Source organism: Mytilus galloprovincialis, chromosome 13, assembly GCF_965363235.1.
Source record: "Mytilus galloprovincialis chromosome 13, xbMytGall1.hap1.1, whole genome shotgun sequence".
Taxonomy (NCBI): Eukaryota; Metazoa; Mollusca; class Bivalvia; order Mytilida; family Mytilidae; genus Mytilus; species Mytilus galloprovincialis.
The window spans coordinates 27537963-27559175 of NC_134850.1; the positions used below are offsets into that span (position 1 = coordinate 27537963).

At 32.7% G+C, this 21213-nt stretch overlaps 1 protein-coding gene across 1 annotated transcript in view; it reads left to right on the forward strand.

Annotated features, from left to right (window-relative positions):
* Positions 1 to 8879: 8879 nt before the first annotated feature.
* LOC143057456 (uncharacterized) overlaps positions 8880 to 21213 on the forward strand; it is a 64977-nt gene continuing 52643 nt past the window's right edge. Inside the window, exons 1-3 of the mRNA XM_076230765.1 lie at positions 8880 to 8938; positions 10917 to 10995; positions 14753 to 15040. Of these exons, the coding sequence (XP_076086880.1) occupies positions 10929 to 10995; positions 14753 to 15040 (355 nt within the window). The 5' untranslated portion in view covers positions 8880 to 8938; positions 10917 to 10928. The remainder of the gene's footprint in view (positions 8939 to 10916; positions 10996 to 14752; positions 15041 to 21213) is intronic.

Genomic DNA, 21213 nt, shown 5'->3' on the forward strand with positions numbered 1-21213 from the left:
GATAACTCTACTCATGGAAGCGCTGTGAGAAGCTTTTTATTGGCCGAATTTGTTTACATTTTTTGAAGATATTTTACATATGTTTTTTATTCAATATATACAATACTAACATCTAAATCAGGAAGCCATACAAGAGACCACTTAAACAAACAGTCATCAAGAATTTTGTTGTAGTTTCTGCCTTTTGCCATAATGTTTCAATGTTCCAATTGCAGACAAAATGTCTTGACAACACTTTTTTTTTCCAACACAAATGTTTGAGTCTTTTAAAAAACAATATGTTCTAACCCTTCCAGTTAAAAAATCCTCAGAGGGTAAAGTAAGTTTTTGAAGTTTTAATGTTGTAATACTGACACTTTGATCCGAAAGAGGCTAGAATACGTTGTTGAAAGTAACAATATAAAAGATAACACATAGTTAACTTACAATATTCTAATTTTCTACCATTTATTATAAAAAAAACTGGGGGTGATCTCAGGTGCTCCTGGGGGGGGGGGGGGGGGAATAAAGGCAACAGTAGTAAACCGCTGTTCGAAAGTAATAAATCGATTGAGAGGATACAAATTTGGGTTACAAACTAAAACTGAGATAAGCACATCAACTATAAGAGGAAAACAACGAAACTACAGAAACACAGAAGTGTAACAAAAACAAAAACTATAATGCTACACACAGAGAAAGGAACTATAAGATAACAACTGCCATTTCCTGACTTGCTACATCCCTTTTAAGAAAAAAAATGGTGGGTTGAAACTGGTTCTGGGGCTAGCCAAACCTCTCGCTTTTTTGTCAATGTTTAGTATAACACTAAAATGACAACATTACATGACAGGACTACAGTACAGCTAGATGCAAAAACGTTCAGGACAGAGAAAAACACAAGTAAACATTACAATAGAACATTTCGACATGCTAATAGTAATCGAAGGTACCAGGCTTATAATTTAATATACCACGTGCGTTTCGTCTAATAAGACTCACTCCTCATTTCCGTTTAACAATACATGATCAATCAAACACCATCTCTTCTTCTTATAAATATACGTCTCAATACAAAACTGATTGGTTTTGTGAAACAGGTCTTTGTTGGTTATAGTATTGAGCCAGAACATCTTATAGATTTTCATCCAGCAGGTGTTGTGGAATAAGGAAATCCTTTTCATGTCTGATTGGATAATTCGTCAGCATTCTGCGTCCATAAAGAAGAACTGACTGCTGATGTATATTTATTTTGATCTTTGTTTTCAGTCTGATTGACCTTTTCTTCAATATCGGCTGTAATTGGCAGAATGGAGATGAAGCTTTGCTTATTCTGGCTCTTATATCTTTTGCTCTTCCATTGATGTTACTTCGCATGTTTCAAAGATATATTAATTCCTCAACCATTTCTATGATGTTATTACCCAAGTGCACAGGTTGTAGTGTGTTACTGTTGATGCTCATAAGCTTGGTGGTCTTCTCATTTATAGTCCGGCCTATACTTTGAGCTGTTTCATTCAGTCTTGTTGTTTTGTTCTGCAATTTGTTCCTGCTGCTTGAAGGTAGACAGATGTCATCAGCAAAATTTAAATCCTCTAGAAGGGAATTCATGGTCCATCTGATGCCTGTGATTTCATTTATTATGCATCCTTAGCGTACTCCAGATGTTACTTGAAACCATTCTGACGGTTGGCCGTTATGTAATACACAGCGTTCATAGTTATTGTAGAAAGCTTGTGTTAAAGTGATTATTTTTAATAGTAAACTATTGCTCTAAGAACTAGTTTGTTTTGCCACTCTATACTTTGCTCTAGTATATGTCTGTTGGTAAAACTATGGTCGATACATCCTCTACTTCATCTAAACCCTGCCTGCTCTTTTCTTGCTTGGTACTGACAGCAAAGTTCTACCGCCAGTTAAACAGTAGTATTTCTTTTTTATAATTAACATATGTTTCTCCGTACGTAAAGATCAGATTGTGCTGATAAAACATGACAATCTGGAATTGAGCCGTGACTGGTAACACAAAAATATTTCATATATAGATATAAGAAGATGAGGTATGAGTGCCAATGAGAAAACTTTCTATTCAAGTCACCATTCATAAAAGTAAACCATTATAGCTCAAAGTAACGCTTTCAACATTGAGCATTGGCTGACACCGAACAGCAAGCTATAAAGGGCCCAAACATATACTAGTGTAAAACCATTCAAAAAGGAAAACAGACAGTATAATCTATAAAATAAAAAAAAGAGAAAATACTTATAAACCACATCAACAAACGAAAGCTACTGAACATCAGAGAGACGAATGTATTCACCTTTTGCGACCAAGCATGCAACCAAGCAATTACTGTAATGCTACATTACAGAAGAAATGCTTATTTGCATTTGAAAATTCTTTGGCCATATTTTTTTCGAAAAGTATTTCTATGATCATCTTATTTATTATATTTTACCAGGTTTAGATTGGCCATGGCATTGGAAAAAAGAAGATGTCACACATGTGAAATGTTACACCACATGTTTGGCAGCAGTTCGAACCGGCGTAATTGTTGCAACCCATTTGGCAATACCAGCAGCAGGATTTGGCGCCGCTGGTATTGTTGCTGGACCTTTTCCTGCATGGTTTATGCCCATGCTACCACAGTTTGCGGCCAGGGATTGGTTTGCCTTTTTACAACCGGCTGGCGTTTACGGTGTTGGAACAACTAATAAAATGGTATTGAGCTCGACTGTTTCTCCATTGTGTGCAGCTATTTGTGGGAGTTCAGAGGAAAGACAAGGTAATTTCTTATAGATAATGCAAAAGTATAATCATAGTGTGTAGAATGAAGGTTACCAAAGGTCTATGTTTCTAAAGAAAGATAACGAATTCATTGAGCCAAAACTTTTCTGAAAACCATACAAAGTCGGAAATATTTGTGACATGACGTATAAACGTTCTTAAATTGTCTTTAAACAATGTTTCTTCCACAGAAAACACAAATTTTGAAGTGAATATTCAAATTCGAAGACCGTTATTAATAACTTTTTAATACACTCTCCCTAATTATTACAACTTGCATCACTTTATCTAACTCGTTCCACTAATCAAAAAAGAAATTTAACAACCTTTAAGACATATGTTAAATCATTAGTCAGATTGTTTTCTTATTCACTTTGTAAATTCTTCCTTTTTTGAAGCACCCATATCACGCAGAGACAGGACTATTGCACCACTAGAAAAATACTACTACGAACTCGCACCACTGTAGAAATGTTTTAAAGTCATCAGAGTGTTCTAGATTACCTTCTCTTCTTCTTCTCTGAGTTATTTCCTCCGTATTACACAGAGGCAGAACTGGACCCGCACCTTTAGAAAAATAAAATAAATAGTGCATCGATTCATAAAAAAAGTTTTAGAAACTCGAACCCAAGCTGTGTATCCCCATAATTATTTTTAGTATCTTCAAGCCGCGCTCGCCCGTGTTTTTGTTCTCTCTAGTTTTTACAATAATAAGTATTATATATCTAAAAAACACTGTAAATTTGGAAATTAACTCGAGTACACATTGACGTGATTTATCTGCTAACTGCAGGTTCTATAATATGATTGTGGGTTATACATTGAACATCTATCACTCTACTTGAAAAAGATCTGTACAAAGTCGGGAATTTGACAGTTGTTTTCCATTCTTATTGCTGGTTTGTAAAGTTTAATGTTTGAATTTGTTAGTTTTTATAAATTTCCCTTTTTTAACTTACAAAAAATGTACCTTGGAGTTAAGTAATTGTTTTTATTTTATTTGATACTCCAATAGTAAAATTTAAATTTTGTTGAACAAAACAGTTTCTTTCTTTTTTTGTTAGAATTAAAATGTTACACGCATAAAATAAATGGAATGAAGGGTTTGGATGAATATCTGATACGATCTGAAAGCAGTGTGAAGATCAATGCAACGATGATGCAGCTTGCAGGGCATTCCGATACCTTCCAAGAAATAGCGTTTGCTTTTTATACAAACAACAACAATATATTGAAGACGATATTAATGAAAGCCAATTTTATGTAAAACGTTGTTGTTTGTGTTACATGAACGCAACGAAAAATGCAAAAGGACGTGATGATGAAATTCAAACAGTTTGGGAAGCTTCTTCTCTCAAGGAATGTGAGATTCAATGTATAAAAACTGACGACTGCGGGGCTGTTCATTTTGATGGGCTGAGATGTTTCAAATTTAACACCAAAACAGAACCAAATGAGAATACAGGCACTGATTTTTCTTCAAAGATATGTGAAGAGTTCAATGATGAATATGATGGTAAGATTTTGATTAAGACTATTTACAATGGATTTCCATGATCATGAAATCAATGAAAAAATGTAAGGGTTAGAAGTGAAAACGTTCTCGGAAACAATGTCAATTGTCTTAATCTTCTTATGAATTTGGTCTTTTTGTGGGAGAGATAATTGAGAAACCACACTTAGTGTATGAACAGATGTTTCAGTCCTGTCATATAAAAAAAAACCCAACCCTTGATTCTAATTGGTAAAGAAAAGGATTACAAATTCTTCTTTGAAAGCTAAATCTCAAAACCTTTTGATAATATACTAGCCCTGGAAAACCTAATTTTAAATTGATCAGGTATCAAAGATGGCGCTTCTTGATTAATGTTAGTCTATTTTCTTACTGATGTGCATCTCAACCTTAATTGGGATTTTTTTAAAAATTGAAAGAAAGTGTGATACGACGTCTGTAAAAAAAATCCTCATTCCGTATCGATTTACAGGCATACATGGCGTGAATGACGCAATACAAGTTTTAATGAGATATATGGGTTATCAAAGTGACATCAATTGACAAATTTCAAACATGTAAACTGAAATACTAATCATGACTAAAAAGATGTGATATTTTTGAAAATGAGACAACTAACTTACAGAGTCTAAACTGCTTGGATGTCACCATACAGTCTTCAACAATGAGAAGACCCATACCAAACAGTCAGCTATTAAAAGCCCGGACAAGATGTAGATCATTTCAAACACGAAACCATTTTGCCTGATTTTTTACAATATAACGGGAAAACTATTACAACCGACAGCAACTAACGCAAACTAGCTATCATACATGTTTATTTTTAATTTCTTTTTAGATGACAAGTACATGCAAAACGGGAAAAGCTGAATATGATTGAATAGTGCAAGATTATTGAATTTTGAAAATTAAATTGATGAATAAAATGTGTTTAGGAGAAGAAATGTTTAAAAAAAGCCAAAAACACTCAGATGCATTTATTTGTTATTTTCTGTTTTGTAAATAAATAATTTAAGCTGCAAATCCTTCTTCATGGTTAACATTTTTTTTCTATTTTGACCAGTTAGTGTTAAATGTGTATTTTGCTAATGAAACCATGTTAGATAAATGTTCAACAAATTTATCTTTTAATTCGTTTTTCTTGGAGAAGTAAAATCTATTGTTTTGTAAAACCATGAAATTTTTGATAAGTTCCATTGTTATTTGTACACCGAAAAATATAATTTAAGAAATTCAGATAATTCGTCTTTGAATTTAGACAACAGTATTGTATTGATGTTTCATTCTCATAAATCGATAAGGAAGACAAATACTAAGGTAACAAACGCAATATGAGGATATTGCATGCACTTCAAAAGGAGGTAGACTGTTGCGTCGAAAGAGTAAATTATATCTGCTATTCCAAGCGCTACTCGCCATGTAAATCAACGAAATGTCAGAATGCGGAATATTGCTAACAAGTAAATGTACAGATCAGACGTCATTTCATATATTGAAAGATCGGAGACGGCAAAAACATGTCGGCATTTGATCTAGCAGTATGCATATCGTATTCAGATTCAGTTATGTATTCACCATTCGATATGAGAAGAAGGTAAGTTACTGCTGGGTAATTGATAATCAGAAAGCTGTTGAATTCATCACGTTTGTAAAAGATTCTAGTTTGAAGTCGTCCATCTGTGTCAATATCGACGAAATGATCAAAATATGATGCATACCCTCTAGTTTAGCTGTATCCATCAAATAACTAAGGAAAAAGAAATAGGGAGAAAATATAAAAGTAATTAAATTTCTGTACAATTCATGGATTGTTAAGTTGGTGAAATTTTCACAGCAAACTAGTTTGAAATGATAAGTATCAACATCATTTATTATGAATGTGTTTGAAAACTACATTCTAGAAATAACTTCTTTCGGGTTGGCAATGCATATGCCACCAGTGTAGTCCTAAAATAACATCATATTAGTGAAAATATGCATTAAATTTGTTGACCTCTGATATTTTTTTTCATGCTTTGGAGGTACATACAGATTTAGTTATATCTTTACTAGTCAAAACAATGTTTAACAAAATATCAAATATTGTAAAAATCCAATGTCTTTCTATGTTTCTCAACCATTTGCTTGCAATATATATATAGCGTAAAAACTCATGAAAAATATATATTAGGTAACAAAATATCAAATATTGTAAAAATCCAATGTCTTTCTATGTTTCTCAACCATTTGCTTGCAATATATATATAGCGTAAAAACTCATGAAAAATATATATTAGGTTATATCTTTGATAAATATTTTACACCAAACGAGCGTTTTGCCATACAGTGCGATGTTTGGCTAGCAACAAAAACAGGTTCAACCAACCATTTTGTTCTTCAGATGTCATGTACCAAATTTGGAATTTCTGAAGACCCTCTTTCTTTTTTGTAAATCTAATGGAAATTCCTTATAAGAACATGCAGATAAGCATGCAATATACCTCATATTTGCTGTTCCATGTAATGTTCCTTTTAGTCACGAAGAACTTGTAAATTGCCAGAATATGATCTATGTCAAATCATATATTTTTGTACTTTGGATTACCTGTCAGAGTCTTCATATATTCCTTATTCGTTTACAAGACACTCGTAGTAGTACGATTCACATACAAAAACAATAATATTTGAAGCTGTGTCTGCAGGAACAAGAACATGTTTATCGTGAGGGAATGATATACATTTTACAGTTTAACGGAATTTGGTTGATCAATCATCCAGTTTTTCAACTTATGAATTCTGCATTTTATTCGAGACCTGATTGTTTTGACACAATATAACCTTGCCCAGTTTAGCACATGCTCGGGCGTAGTCCACGATGAAACTGATAATTATTTTGAATGTATGGTTCCAGTTAATTGGTTTCAAATAATACAAATAATTCAAGCAGATAAGATGCCATCCACCACCTATGGTACTTTGATTTTGTTTGATTCAAGATACCTTATACTATTAACTGTTAGTGATTGGGAAAATGTTTACAAGCATATTGGTAAATACTGCTTTATAGAAGTTTAGGTTTTCAACACTTATCTGAAGAAAAAATATTCTTTAGATGAATTTGGCTATTTGATTTAGGTTTTTGACATTTAGCTCTTAAACGATTTTCGGTACTTATACATCTTCGGATTTCAAATGTTCGGCTTTGAGCGTTCCTGATGAAGGTAAATCCAGAAAAGCGCTTCGGACGCAAGAAATTATTAAACGTGTTGTTTTCAATTTTTAATACACTGAATCGATACCTCTGCTGGTGGACTATCAGTCCCCGAGGGTATCACCAGCTCAGTAGTCAGTGCTTCGGTACTGACATGATTTAACAATTTTCACTAAAATCGTCCGTTTATATATATATTTTTTTTATCGGTACTTATACATCTTCGGATTTCAAATGTTTGGCTTTGAGCGTTCCTGATGAAGGTAAATCCAGAAAAGCGCTTCGGACGCAAGAAATTATTAAACGGGTTGCTTGCTTATATACATATGTCAAGAATATAATACAAATGAAATACAAAGTGATCATAGATTATAACTGACAAATAAACTCTGAATTAAAGAACTACTAAGTAGTATCTTAATAAATTTAAAGAATGAAGCATAACAAATTAAAAATTCTATGAAATACAAATGAAATATAAATTTCATACCCGCCAAACCGAAGGTCCGCCAAAAAAATCTCAGAAACTGCAAATTGCAACTTTTATAATAATTCTAAAATAATAAGAGAGTAAGTCTACACCATCTTCTATAATCCAAGTCGAGGACTCGAACCTCGATCCCCCATCACAAGGACAGGTGTACTAACCATTGTACTAACAAGGATGCATGATAGAGTCAACAGTGTAAACCCTCAACAATAATAGAAAAACCAGGATTAAAAGTCTACTCTCTCTCATGCGGAGATTAAGAGTAAACCTTCTCCTAAAATTAAGCTGCAATTTACTAGTAAATTTAATTTAAATTCTTAATCAAATTTCAAACACAATCAAAATTCATCAAAGGATTTAAACATGTGCAAGAGTATTAGCTATAAAGCTAAAAACCTTATTAAGACCAGTGGTGGACAAATGCAATTGTGTGCCTGTTCCACGCCGAAAGTGAAATTTTATACATGCTTTATTAAGATATTGATTTTAAGATAGAAAATCCTTACGAATCTAACACATTGTACAGTGATCAAATTTGATTTTCAAATAGACTAAAGTATAAGTAAAGAAAAGTAAAATTAGTTAAGTTAGATTGATTGTAAATGAAGTCACATACGAAATCCCCAAAATACTATATTGCCCTGCACTTTTTATTTTGTAAAAATGTGCATGCAAACATTAAAATCCAGTGTCACTAATTTTATAGAACACTTTCTTTTTGAACTAATCCAGTTTCACTTATTTTATATAAGTTTCATTTAGCAAATTGCACTGTTATTTTTACCATATTGCTACCTATAACTGTCAACTCAATATTAACATACTATTTCTGTAAACATGGTAAAGGAGTGTTCCAATTTAAATATACATAAAAACCATCAGAGCGCATTTAACAAATTTAAACTTCCGACTTGTACTGCATTTGTTGTCATTCCCTGCTTGACAACAGTGTACATTTCCGATATTTAAACAGGAAAGGTAATTTCTGCACTTTGTTATAATTTTTATTTTATGCATATTATCATACATCGTATGTAAAACAACTAGATACACTTAAATACTGTACTATTATTTTCTAAAGATCATACGTCGATAAATGTATTTAAATGTAATAGAAGCCATTTCATTTTGATACTGGTGTTCTGGAAATCAGACTTAAAAGTACACGGAAGTGTCATATTAAATATGTAAATATAGGCAATAGTAGTATATAACACCGGTGTTCAAAAGTCATAGATCGATTGAGAAAAAAACAAAATCTGGTTACAATTAAAACCGAGGGAAACACATCAACCATAAAAAGTCAACAAAGGAACCACATTACTCGCGTGCATGAACAGGTATTTTAAATGCACATTTTGTTTGAATTAGTTGTGCACACACATATAAAACATGAATGCATTGCTAATGTATTATATGTTTAAATACCATATTATTCATGGAGATAATTTGTAAAAGAAATTGATGATAATACAAATAACATACTCGCAGGTAATTTCATCAGATGTAATAAGATCGTCCAAATGCATATACTTAGTCAGGAATATAACAGCCGTTTGATGTGTTTGAGCTTTAGATTTTGCCATTTGATAAAGGACTTTCTGTTTTGAATTTTCCCAGGTGTTTTTAATTTTTTTGTTTTTTGACTTTTGAAGATTATGTCCGAACTTACAGGACAAAAAAACTCCATGTACTTTACCGTACTGGTACAATGATAGAACTTTCCGAGTTTTAAGTTCTTGTAATCGCACAATTTATCTAATTAGACTATTAACCGGATGTTTTTCTAAAATGTGTCATCGTATATGATACGTCTTACATACATGTCTAGTCTTGATATTGAATGAAGACTTGTCATCCAGTTTTAACAAAATAAATACATACCAAAAATAGTGCACGACGAGAATTTCTGGTTCTTGTAGATCTGCTGATTATAGTATTCACTAAAAATCTTTATCGTTTCAATAAAAAGCTTTAGGAAAAACATGAATTACATATTGTTTAATTAGTTTATAATAATATTAATGCTAAGCTTATCAAAATTACAGTACGCAGAGAATAGATGAGGGTTTAATTGGGCTATTGCTATGTTATATCAGTTATTGTCATCTGTATTGTTTAAAATTACTCTTCTTCTTTTAGAAATTAAAAAGTAAGGATACATTTTTAAAGGACTTTCGCTCCTTATTTTCAAAATAACATTTTGTTGTAAATGGAAAGTATATAATCACTTAACTGTGAACATGAACTGACTGAAATGTATGTCCAAATTGATGTAAGTAGCTAGTAAGCATGGTAAGTGCAGTGGCGGATCTAGAAATTTTCATCAGAGGGGGCCCACTGACTGTCTAAAGGGGGACCCGATTCCGTCACGCTTCAGTGATTCCCTATATAACCAAGCAAGATTTTTCTGAAAAAGGGGGGCCCGACCCCCTGGGCCCCCCTAAATCCGCCTCTGCAGTGTTCGATGCCAATACTTATATATAATAATTTCTGCAGTATATCATATTCCTGGTATCAAGACGTTCTGTTCCCTTTAAAATTTGTAAGAACATCTTTAAAAACTTCATAAAAATTTATTACATGGTTATGTTAGGCCCTATACTTTAAAATATACGTCCTTGCTTTATTGAACTTTTTTCAGATATTGGCTAGAAATTATTTTTGAATTATCATTGATATGGTCATATTTATGTATTAACTGTTTACAAAACTTTTGAATTTTTGAAATACTAAGGTTTTTTTTTACATCAGGAATAGATAACCTTAGCTGTATTTGGAAAAACATTCAGGAATTATGATCCTCAATGCTCTTCAACTTTGTACTTTATTTGGCCTTTTTAACTTGTTTTGATTCGAGCGTCACTGATGAGTCTTTTACAGACGAAACGCGCGTCTGGCGTTAATACAAGATTTAAACCTGGTATCTATGATTAGTTTATTTTCTCATTTTCAGATAGAGATAGAGATGTTACTAGAGAAAGCTTTGTGGATTTTAGCATTCAATGTTGTGTCACTAACCAGTGAAGTGTATGGTAAGGTATATTGTTTTCCACTTTTTTTGAAAAAAGGTAGATAGACGATGTTATGATATGTATGTATTGGTGTGAATCAAAGAGGTCTTGCAATTAAAAATGTCTTATTGCAGGTCGGCGGCATATACTATTTAAAGCTGCACAACTTTAAAGACTATTATGTTTCTAACGCATTATTGCTTATAGACTGGCTATAGAGTGTCTTTATGCCATTTTGCTTTTCTTTGTTGTTACAGTTGTTTGTTTTTATCGTGATAAAATTATAACAAAATGTTGATTGGCGTTTTAAAATTAGGAATGGAAATGGCGAAAGTGTAAAAGAGATAAAAACCCGACCAAAGAGCAGAAAACAGCCGAAGGCCTCCAACGAGTCTTAAACCTAGCGCGAAAATCCTTCAACTGAAGTCAGGTTCAGGTTGCCCGTAAACAAAAATGTGTACTAGTTCAGTGAAAATGGATATCATACTAAACTCCAAAACATTTAAATAAACTAAAGTTAAAAAAAAAACAAGACTAACAAAGCCAAAGGCTCCGAATATGGGACATGTGGTGGGGTAAACATTAGATCACCCCCCGCCCTTTACATCAAACCTAATATGTCTGTTTAGTTGGCTCTCACATGGTGTCAATATAATGGAATTCTATGCGAAAATGATTAGATTAGCTAGCAATGAAACAAGTTTTAATCTACTATTTTCTACAAAAAGAAATGCCTCTACCAAGTCAGAAATATGACAGCTGTTTCCCATTCGTGTGATTTTTTTAAGTTTGTTTTTATATCACCAGATGGAAACAGACTTTCCATTTGAATATATATATATATATTACTTTTTTCTGAAGGAAATCAATTTCACACTTTTAAAAATAGCAACAACTGACATATTAAGAAAATCGGTGTTATGCAAGGAGAGACAACTTTGACATAACAGTAGTTTATGCATGGGAAATTATTGATCTGAATATCACGGTATATAAACAACAACTATAATTTTGAATTTGAAAAAATAACACATCGAATAGGTATTCCAATATTTTTTTGAGTTAACCTAAACAATAAAAAAAACATAAAATTGAACGGTAAAATTTTAAAAACGTCCAATGCGTTTTAACCCATAATAATGGGGTACCCGAAATGACAGATTGTTTTTTCCCCATGATACTTTCAATAGCAATACATATTGATTTTTTGGTGAATATGCATAAGATAACATGTCAATGATTTGAGTTAGGCAAAACAGCTCATGTAAAAGCTGTGAGAAGTTTTTAATTGGCCGAATTGTTTACATTTTGTGAAGATATTTTACATATATTTTTTCTTCAATATGTACAACATTAACATCCAAATCATGAAGCCATACAAGAGACCACTTAAACAAACAGTCATCAAGAGTTTTATTGTAGTTAATGCCTTTTGCCATAATGTTTCAATGTTCAAATTTTTTACAACACTTTTTTTCCAACACAAATGTGTAAGTCATTTAAAAAACAATATTTTCTAACACTTCCAATTAAAAAATCAACAGAGGGTAAAGTAAGTTTTTGAAAGCGTTTTGAAGTTTTAATGTTGTAATACTGACACTTTGATCCAAAAGAGGCTAAAATACGTTGTTGAAAGTAACAATATAAAAGATAACACATAGTTAACTTCTATTATTCTAATTTTCTACCATTTATTACAAAAGAGGTGCGAAATATACAAGATGATCAGTCAAACTCATAGATCTAAAATAAACTGACAAAGACATGGGTAAAAAGGAAAAAAACAAACAAACAAATAATAGTACACAAGACACAACATAAAAAACTAAAGATCATAGCAACACGATCCTCACCAAAAATTGGGGGTAATCTCAGGTGCTCCTGGAGGGGAATTAAAGGCAACAGTAGTAAACCGCTGTTCGAAAGTCATAAATCGATTGAGAGGATACAAATCTGGGTTACAAACTAAAACTGAGATAAAGATATGAACTGTAAGAGAAAAAACAACGAAACTTCAGAAAAAAAGAACATGCAGAAGTGCAACAAAAACAAAAAAGATAATGCTACACACAGAGAAAGAAACCATTAGACCGTTGGTTTTCCCGTTTGAATTGTTTTATACTAGTAATTTTTGGGCCCTTTATAGCTTGTTGTTCGGTGTGAGCCAATGCTCCGTGTTGAAGGCCGTACATTGACCTATAATGGTTTACTTTTTTTTAAATTGTTATTTGGATGGAGAGTTGTCTCATTGGCACTCACACCACATTTTCCTATATCTATATCAGATAACAATTGCAATTTCTTGACCTGGTACAGGACCTTTTAAGAAAAATGGTGGGTTGAAACTGGTTCTGCGGCTAGCCAAATATCGCACTTTTATATATGACAATGTTCAATATAACACAAAATGACAACATTATATGACAGGACTACAGTACAACTAAATTCAAAAACGTCCAGGACAGAGAAATACACAAGTAAACATTACATTGTCATTTTGTTTATTTTCTTTGGTTACATCTTCTGACATCAGACTCGGACTTCTCTTGAACTGAATGTTAATGTGCGTATTGTTATGCGTTTACTTTTCTGAATTGGCTAGAAGTATAGGGGAGGGTTGAGATCTCATAAACATGTTTAACCCCGCCGCAATCTTGCGCCAGTCCCAAGTCAGAAGCCTCTGGCCTTTGTTAGTCTTGTATTATTTTTAATTTTAGTTTCTTGTGTACAATTTGGAGTTTATTTTGGCGTTCATTTTAACTAAACTAGTATAATATATTTGTTTAGGGTCCAGCTGAAGGACGCCTCCGAGTGCGGGAATTTCTAACTGCATTGAAGACCTGTTGGTGACATTCAGCTGTTGTCTGCTCTATGGCCGGGTTGTTGTCTCTTTGACACATTCCCCATTTCCATCCTCAATTTTATTATAATAGGACATTTCGACATGCTAATCGTAATCAAAGGTACCAGGCTTATAATTTAATACATCACTTGCGTTTCGTCTAATGCTCATTTCCTTTCCTCAATACATGACGAATCAAATACCATCTCTTCCTTTCAACATCCGCCTCTATGCAAGACTGATTGGTTTTGTGATAAAGGTCTTTGTTGGTTATAGTATTGGGCCAGAATATCTTACAGATTTTAATCAAGCAGGTGTTATGGAATGATGAAAGCTGTTCCATGTCTGATTGGATAATTCACCAGCATTCTGCCCCATAAATAAGGAGTGACTTCAAATTGCTATGTATATTTTTATCTTCGTTTTCAGACTGATTGACCTTAGCTTCTCTTTCATATGGACTGTAATTGGCAGAATGCATATCTGGCTTTGCTTATTCTAGCTCATATCTTTTGCTGTTCTATTGGTGTTACTTGGCATGCTTCCAAGATATGTAAAGTCCTCAACCTCTTCTATGATGTTATTTCTAAAGTGCACTGGTTGTATTATGTTACTGTTGATACTTGGTCTTCTTCTCATGTGAATCTAGTCCTTTACTGTGAGCTGTTTAATTTAGTCTATGTCTCTCCGCAAGTAAAGATAACGGTGCATCATATTGTGCTGCTGATAAAACATGGCAATCTGGAATTTTAAAAGCCGTTACTGGTGATTAGTCACAAAATATATATATATATATTTGAATGTATTCCCCGTTTGCGACCAAGCAATTACTGTAAAGCTACATTACATAAGAAATGCTTATTTGAATTTGAAAAAAAAATTAATTCTATGGCATCTAAGAATACTTAGTTTAGTTTAGTTATCATATTTTACCAGGTTTAGATTGGCCATGGAACTGGACAAAAGAAGATGTAACATGCTACACCACGTGTTTGGCAGCAGTTGGCACAGGTACAGTTGTAGCAACCCCTTTTGCCTTAGGAGCAGCAGGATTTGGAAACGCTGGTATTGTTGCTGGGGGATTGGCTGCTAAGGCTGGAGGCTGGTTTGCCTTTTTACAATCGGCTGGCGTTACCGGTGTTGGAACAACTGGTAAAATGGTATTGGCATCGACTGTTTCACCATTGTGTGCAGCTATATGTGGAAGTTCGGAGGAAATACAAGGTATTTTCTTATCAGATAATGCAATAGTATTGATTACAGTGTGGGAAATGAACCTTATCAATGAAAAGGCATATTTACAAATAAATGACATACATATTTAAAGACCTGCTAAGAGTAAAAGAAGAAGGTATTTCTAATATGACATTGCAATATGTTTGCATAAGCCGTATTTGGCACACCTTTTCGGAATTTTGGATCCGCAATGCATTTCAATTTTGTACTTGTTTGGCTTGATAACTATTTTGATATGAGCGTCGATGATGAGTCTTATGTAGACGAAACTCGCGTCTGGCGTACTAAATAATAATCCTGGTACCTTTGATAACTATTAACACCACTGGGTCGATTCCACTGCTGGTGGACGTTTCGTCCCCGAGGGTATCACCAGCCCAGTAGTCAACATTTCGGTGTTGACATGAATATTAATAATGTGGTCATTTGTATAAATTTCCTGTTTACAAAACTTTGAATTTTTTGAAAAACTAAGGATTTTCTGATACCAGGCATAGATTACCTTAGCCGTATTTGGCACACATTTTTGGAATATTGGATTCTAAATGCTTTCAACTTTGTACTTGGTTGGCTTTATAAATATTTTGATATGAGCGTCACTAATGTGTCTTATGGAGACGAAACGCGATTCTGGCGTACTAAATTATAATTCTGGTACCTTTGATAACTATTTGAGTTTAAAACGCCAGTGAAAAACCTTTAATTTACAAATAGAAAGCAAAACAAAACAATGTCAGACGCTACAATTTGATTGTTCACTTAAGAAAAAAAATTGGTGTACCAATCCATTTGCAGTTTACTGAAAACAGTTTTTCGTTTCAAACAATTGCCGTACATTTGACACCATTAACATAGTAATGCGTTTATCTACACGCGTATGTAATCGAAATTATAAGGTATATTACTGAAAGCTATATCAATATATATAACATTTGTTTTCTTATTCAGATCTAAAATGTAACACTCACAGAATCAATGGAATGAAAGGCTTAGATGAAAATGTCTTGAAAGCTGAAATTGTTAATAAAATCGAAGAATGTGAAGGTCTATGCAACAATGAAAAAAAGTGCAAGGCCTTCAGATATCTGTTGAAAAATAGGGATTGTTTTGTTTACAATTCAAACCAGCATATTGAAGACAATATCAGTGAAAGTCAGTTTTACGTGAAACGTTGCTTGTTATGCTATATGAATACAACAAAGAATGCCAAAGGACCTGACGATGAAATTGAATCGATTAGGAAAGAATCCTCTATCAAAGAATGTGAGAAATATTGCATTAAGTCAGACGACTGCAGAGCTGTTTATTTCGACGGAGAAAGGTGCTTCAAATTTACCGATGAAGTGAAACCATATGAGAAAACTGGCATGGATTTTTCAAGAAGGATCTGTGAACAGTATACATATTAAATTGAATATGATGTTGGTTCGATTCTTTTTTTATTTGATGTTACTATAAATTTTTTTAAATTGATTTATACATATTCAACCTCAAATTTATGATTTAAATACATATTGTGCATTAAAACTTACCTTATAGAATAAAGCACAAACACTTGATAGTATGACATTACCTTTTCATATCATGTAAACATGAACACTTGAGAACTAAGCTTATTCCATGCAGTCATGGACTAATGCAACTAATATTAACTTAGTTCATAATTGCATGAATTAAATCTGCTTGAAAAATAGAATAATTTTAAATGTCTATGTAAAATTAGTTTAGTTCATGCATGCATGGGCAAAGTCTGTTGTGCTAGTCCTTGCAGGTATGGAATAAGTTAACGTTAGTTGCCTAAGTCCATGCCTGCATGGGATAGCTTAATATGAAGAACCAAAGACTCCTAAATAGACCTGGTATTGTTATGGACTCTATTTTCTATGAGATAGTTATCAACAACTGCGACGAACTCAGTGTTGATTTTATGCCAGATTTGTTTAGCCCGAGTGGACTACAGTTAGTGGTGAAAAATAAATAATTCAATATTACTGAAGTCAGCAAGTACAAACATTTGGAAACACACAAAGTTTAACATTTCAAACGTTAGCCATTATAAAGATTATCAGCACGACAAGAATGTAAGCGATCAAATAGGAAACTCATGTTCCTGCATAATTTGTTAATCTAAAAAATAGGATAAGTCTGACTAAATGGATTGACAGATGCACCTGCAATATAATTGATTTTTGTTTTCCTAGCGTCCTTTTGGCAAATATATAAGGGTTGATCGGGATGAGCTGATTGAGACCTTATTCTTGAAGAACATGGTTTATCTTTATATGTATATTTTGTTTATGTCAGATGATTTGTGCCTCGTACCATACTGTACAAAAAATTCTAAAATAAGAGATAACTTTATCATGTTTATAGAAAATGTAATAAAACATATGCCAGATTTTATGTCCTGGCAAGAAAATGAAAAAAAAATCTTCTTTGCCCATCAACCTAAAAAAGTAGAAAGCTTAGGGTCCTATTTTAAACATTAAACACTCTCAAATCGTATTTTCGTGTTTATTCGACCTGTTGATACTGTTTATAATGCTTTTTTGTTATTTTATATTAATATGGATCTTGTATTTATACCAGCTTTGATTATTTGGAATATCTTCTTAGTTTCACTTATTAGTACTACATTTGTATAAACTTCAAGAATTACCTGTATTATTAAAACGTTTTTTTCAAAAGTGATTATTATCGAAGGGTTGAATATTTCGCAGTGGTATCTTGCCATGGCTTTGTTTGGACTTGTTTGTTTGCTTTTTGGCCTTGAATGTTTGTCCCTAATATTTTATTAACTGTGCATTTGCATTCAAATATCGCAGATCAAATTTATTCGTTCAAGATGTGTTAATTTACGTTTTTTTATTGAGTTAAGCCTGCCAATTGATATTTTATCGTGTGTTTTTCTATGTTGTGATGTTATGCTATTGTTTCGGAAAAAGGAAAGGTTTGGTACCATTAAAACGTTTAATCCCGCTGCAAATGTTTGCACCTGTCCTAAGTCAGGAATCTGATGTTCATTAGTTGTGGTTTGTTTATGTAATTTAAACGTGTTTCTCGTTTCTCGTTTTTTTATATAGATGAGACCGTTGCTTTTCTCGTTTGAATGGTTTTATACTAGTAATTTTGGGAACCTTTATAGTTTGTTTGTCGATGTGAGCCAAGGCTCCGTGTTGAAGGCCGTACATTGACCTATAATGGTTTACTTTTATAAATTGTTATTTGGATGGAGAGTTGTTTCATTGGCACTCACACCACATCTTCCTATATCTATTTGAACTGAGGACAGGGAACTCTTGATTAATTTATAAAATATATTTATATATCATATAGATAGATTGTTTTGCTTTTTTTTCTTTTTTGTTGTTATGGTTTTGTTTGTTAAATGTATTTTGTGTATGTGTATATTATTTGTCACAAATGTATTGTTCAGAGTTTATATGACAATAAATATTTGAATTGAATTGAATATTATTTTGAGCTAAGCCAATTGTAATGGATTTTGACAGCGTTTTCATATGTTGTGCTGTTACACCACGTGCCCCAGGTTAGGGATAGGGTTTAGCGCTCACATATTTAACCCTGCTGCATTTGTTTGTTTAATCATTTATGAAAGTGAAATAGTGAAATAATATATCGCTTTTAGTAGCCAGTATGGTTCAATGTTGTCAAAATAAGCTAATTTACCCCTTAGCTAGAGATGGATACCGCATACATTGTGCGTGGTTAATTATTCAAAGGAAAAGAATGTCAACATTTTACTGGTTCTACAATAAAGATCATTCTTATACAGGTAAAAACGATGAGTAACATTTTTTTAAATCTGTAAATATGAAATTAAACAGACCTAGAAAAATCCTATTGCACGCTTCTTTTTCAAATTTTGAGTCAACTCAGTGAACATGAACTTGACAGTAAGTGCCCTTTTAATTGTTTCACATTTTTTATATATTGTGGCCTTTTATTATGTCTGTTTAGTTCACGCATCATTGCAAATATAACGGAATCGATAAGACTGTCAACAAAGTGAGAGGTTTAGGCTATAAAACCAGGTTTAATTTTCTACATTTGAAAATGCCTGTACCAAGTCAGGAGTATGACAGTTCTTGTCCATTCGTTTTTTATGTGTTTTGTCTTATAATTTTTCTATGTGATTATGGACTTTCCGATTGGATTTTCCTATGAGTTCAGAATTTTTGTGATTTTACTTTTTTTTTATAACCGACTATGCAGAATATCTTTTTTTGTCATTTTTGAATTTCTTTCTACCATTTTTTTGTAACTCCGTTGAAAAGTAAGAGGGTTTGAAATGTTTTGGTTTTATTCCCAGAAGACAAAGTCAATAACAATGCTAGATTTATTCAGAGCCGTTAGTTTTTCATATTAATGATAATTTGTGTAATTTCATGAAGGAGACGGTAAAACATACCAATTAATCCGAATAAAAGTCATATGTCTGGTATAGATTTTCTTATTCTAAAAATAAACAGAATGAATGACACATCAATTAGATAATGACATCACAGTTGCAATACGGTAATGTTCGGGGAAATTAAGCTTAACGTTTATATCTTAAAGATTAAAACAACTTAATTGAAGAAAGCCAAAAAAAATAATATTGAGAATTATCTCTTCATTTTTGCATCTCAACATCAAAAGTACCAACTTACTAATTAACGATGGTAATAAGTCATTAAGCCTTAAGGTAAATTTATTGTATTTGTTTTGCATGACTCCCTACCCGTGAATCCAACTCTGAGATTCAGGCCAAGAGCTAATTATAATCCATTGGATGTCCTTGATTGCTGTCTTGGTTTGTTTTCATTTCTTGCTGTGGTATAGATTATATCTTTTACTTTATTTTTTTTTAATTGCACCTTGTTTCATCTTGTACTGTCCTAGTTGGTGTGGGATTTATTCATTACTGAATATCGCACGGTAAACATATGACAAAAGGCTTTTAAATTAACAGTAGGAAGCGTCTATCCGAATTGATAGAAATTACAAATGCAATACAAAGCAAACGAGAAAACTAACAGTCAGATGTATGTTTTTAAGCAAAAAAACGATGAAAAAAAATGATTGCAATAGTACGGCGGCTTTGTGAAAAATTGTGCACATCCTGCTACAAGCATGAAATTTGGCATAGACCTTCCTCAACTATTTCTCTTTCATTTCAGATATGGAGGCATTTGAAAAAAATGCCTCACTTCCGGTAAAATCTAAAATGGCGGACATCATACTTAAATTAGCCCAATATCGAAGGCTAGTATGTGAAAAGGTGTTATTGACATGCTACTATCATAATATTGGGTACAAACATTTGTTTTGTACTACTTTTGGATATATGATATAGATTAGATGTCTTCAAAAACCCTACTTCCGGTAAAATCAAACATGGCGGATATAAAACTACAATAAGCTTATTTTTAGGAAGGATAATTGAAATGTGTTTTAAAGTATTGCTACTATCATTATATTGTGCAGGAACCTTTCTTTGGTGCTTTTCATGGATACAATGTATAAGACATATGTCTTTAAAACCCTTACTTCCGGTAATATCCAATATGGCGGACATAGAAATATTGATAATTTTTCATTTTTATATTCAACTTTTTTCAAACTGTAAACAAAATGATTTTTTTGGGGTTGTCATTAAACTTTTGGCTTTAAGTCATCCTCAAAACCACTAATTCTATTCAATTGCATATGATTCAATACAAAATTAACACTTCCGGTAAAAAATCAATATGGCGAAAATTACAAAGATGAGTCCTCAATCCATATATTCGATGTAGAGTTTTGGATAGATTGATTAAAACAAAATGAAATCACTAAAGTTGTTAAACATCGTTAGAATGACTTATTTATGGCCGCATATACATGTTTACTCACAATAGGAGAGCTTATTTTCCAAATTTACAAAGATCGTGGTATTGTTTCCTACATCTATAATGTACAAGCTCCTGATAAGATTAAGAGGCCTCACAAATGAGTTGTTGAAAAGGGTGCCATGGCTAATATTTTCCCCTTCGCCATTCATAAGAGATGGACTAGTTAGAAAAGGAACCAATACCAAGATTGTTACTCATTCACATCCGCCATGGTATATTGCACGTTTTACTTGCTGAAAAAGACTAGACCGAGTCGTGGGAATA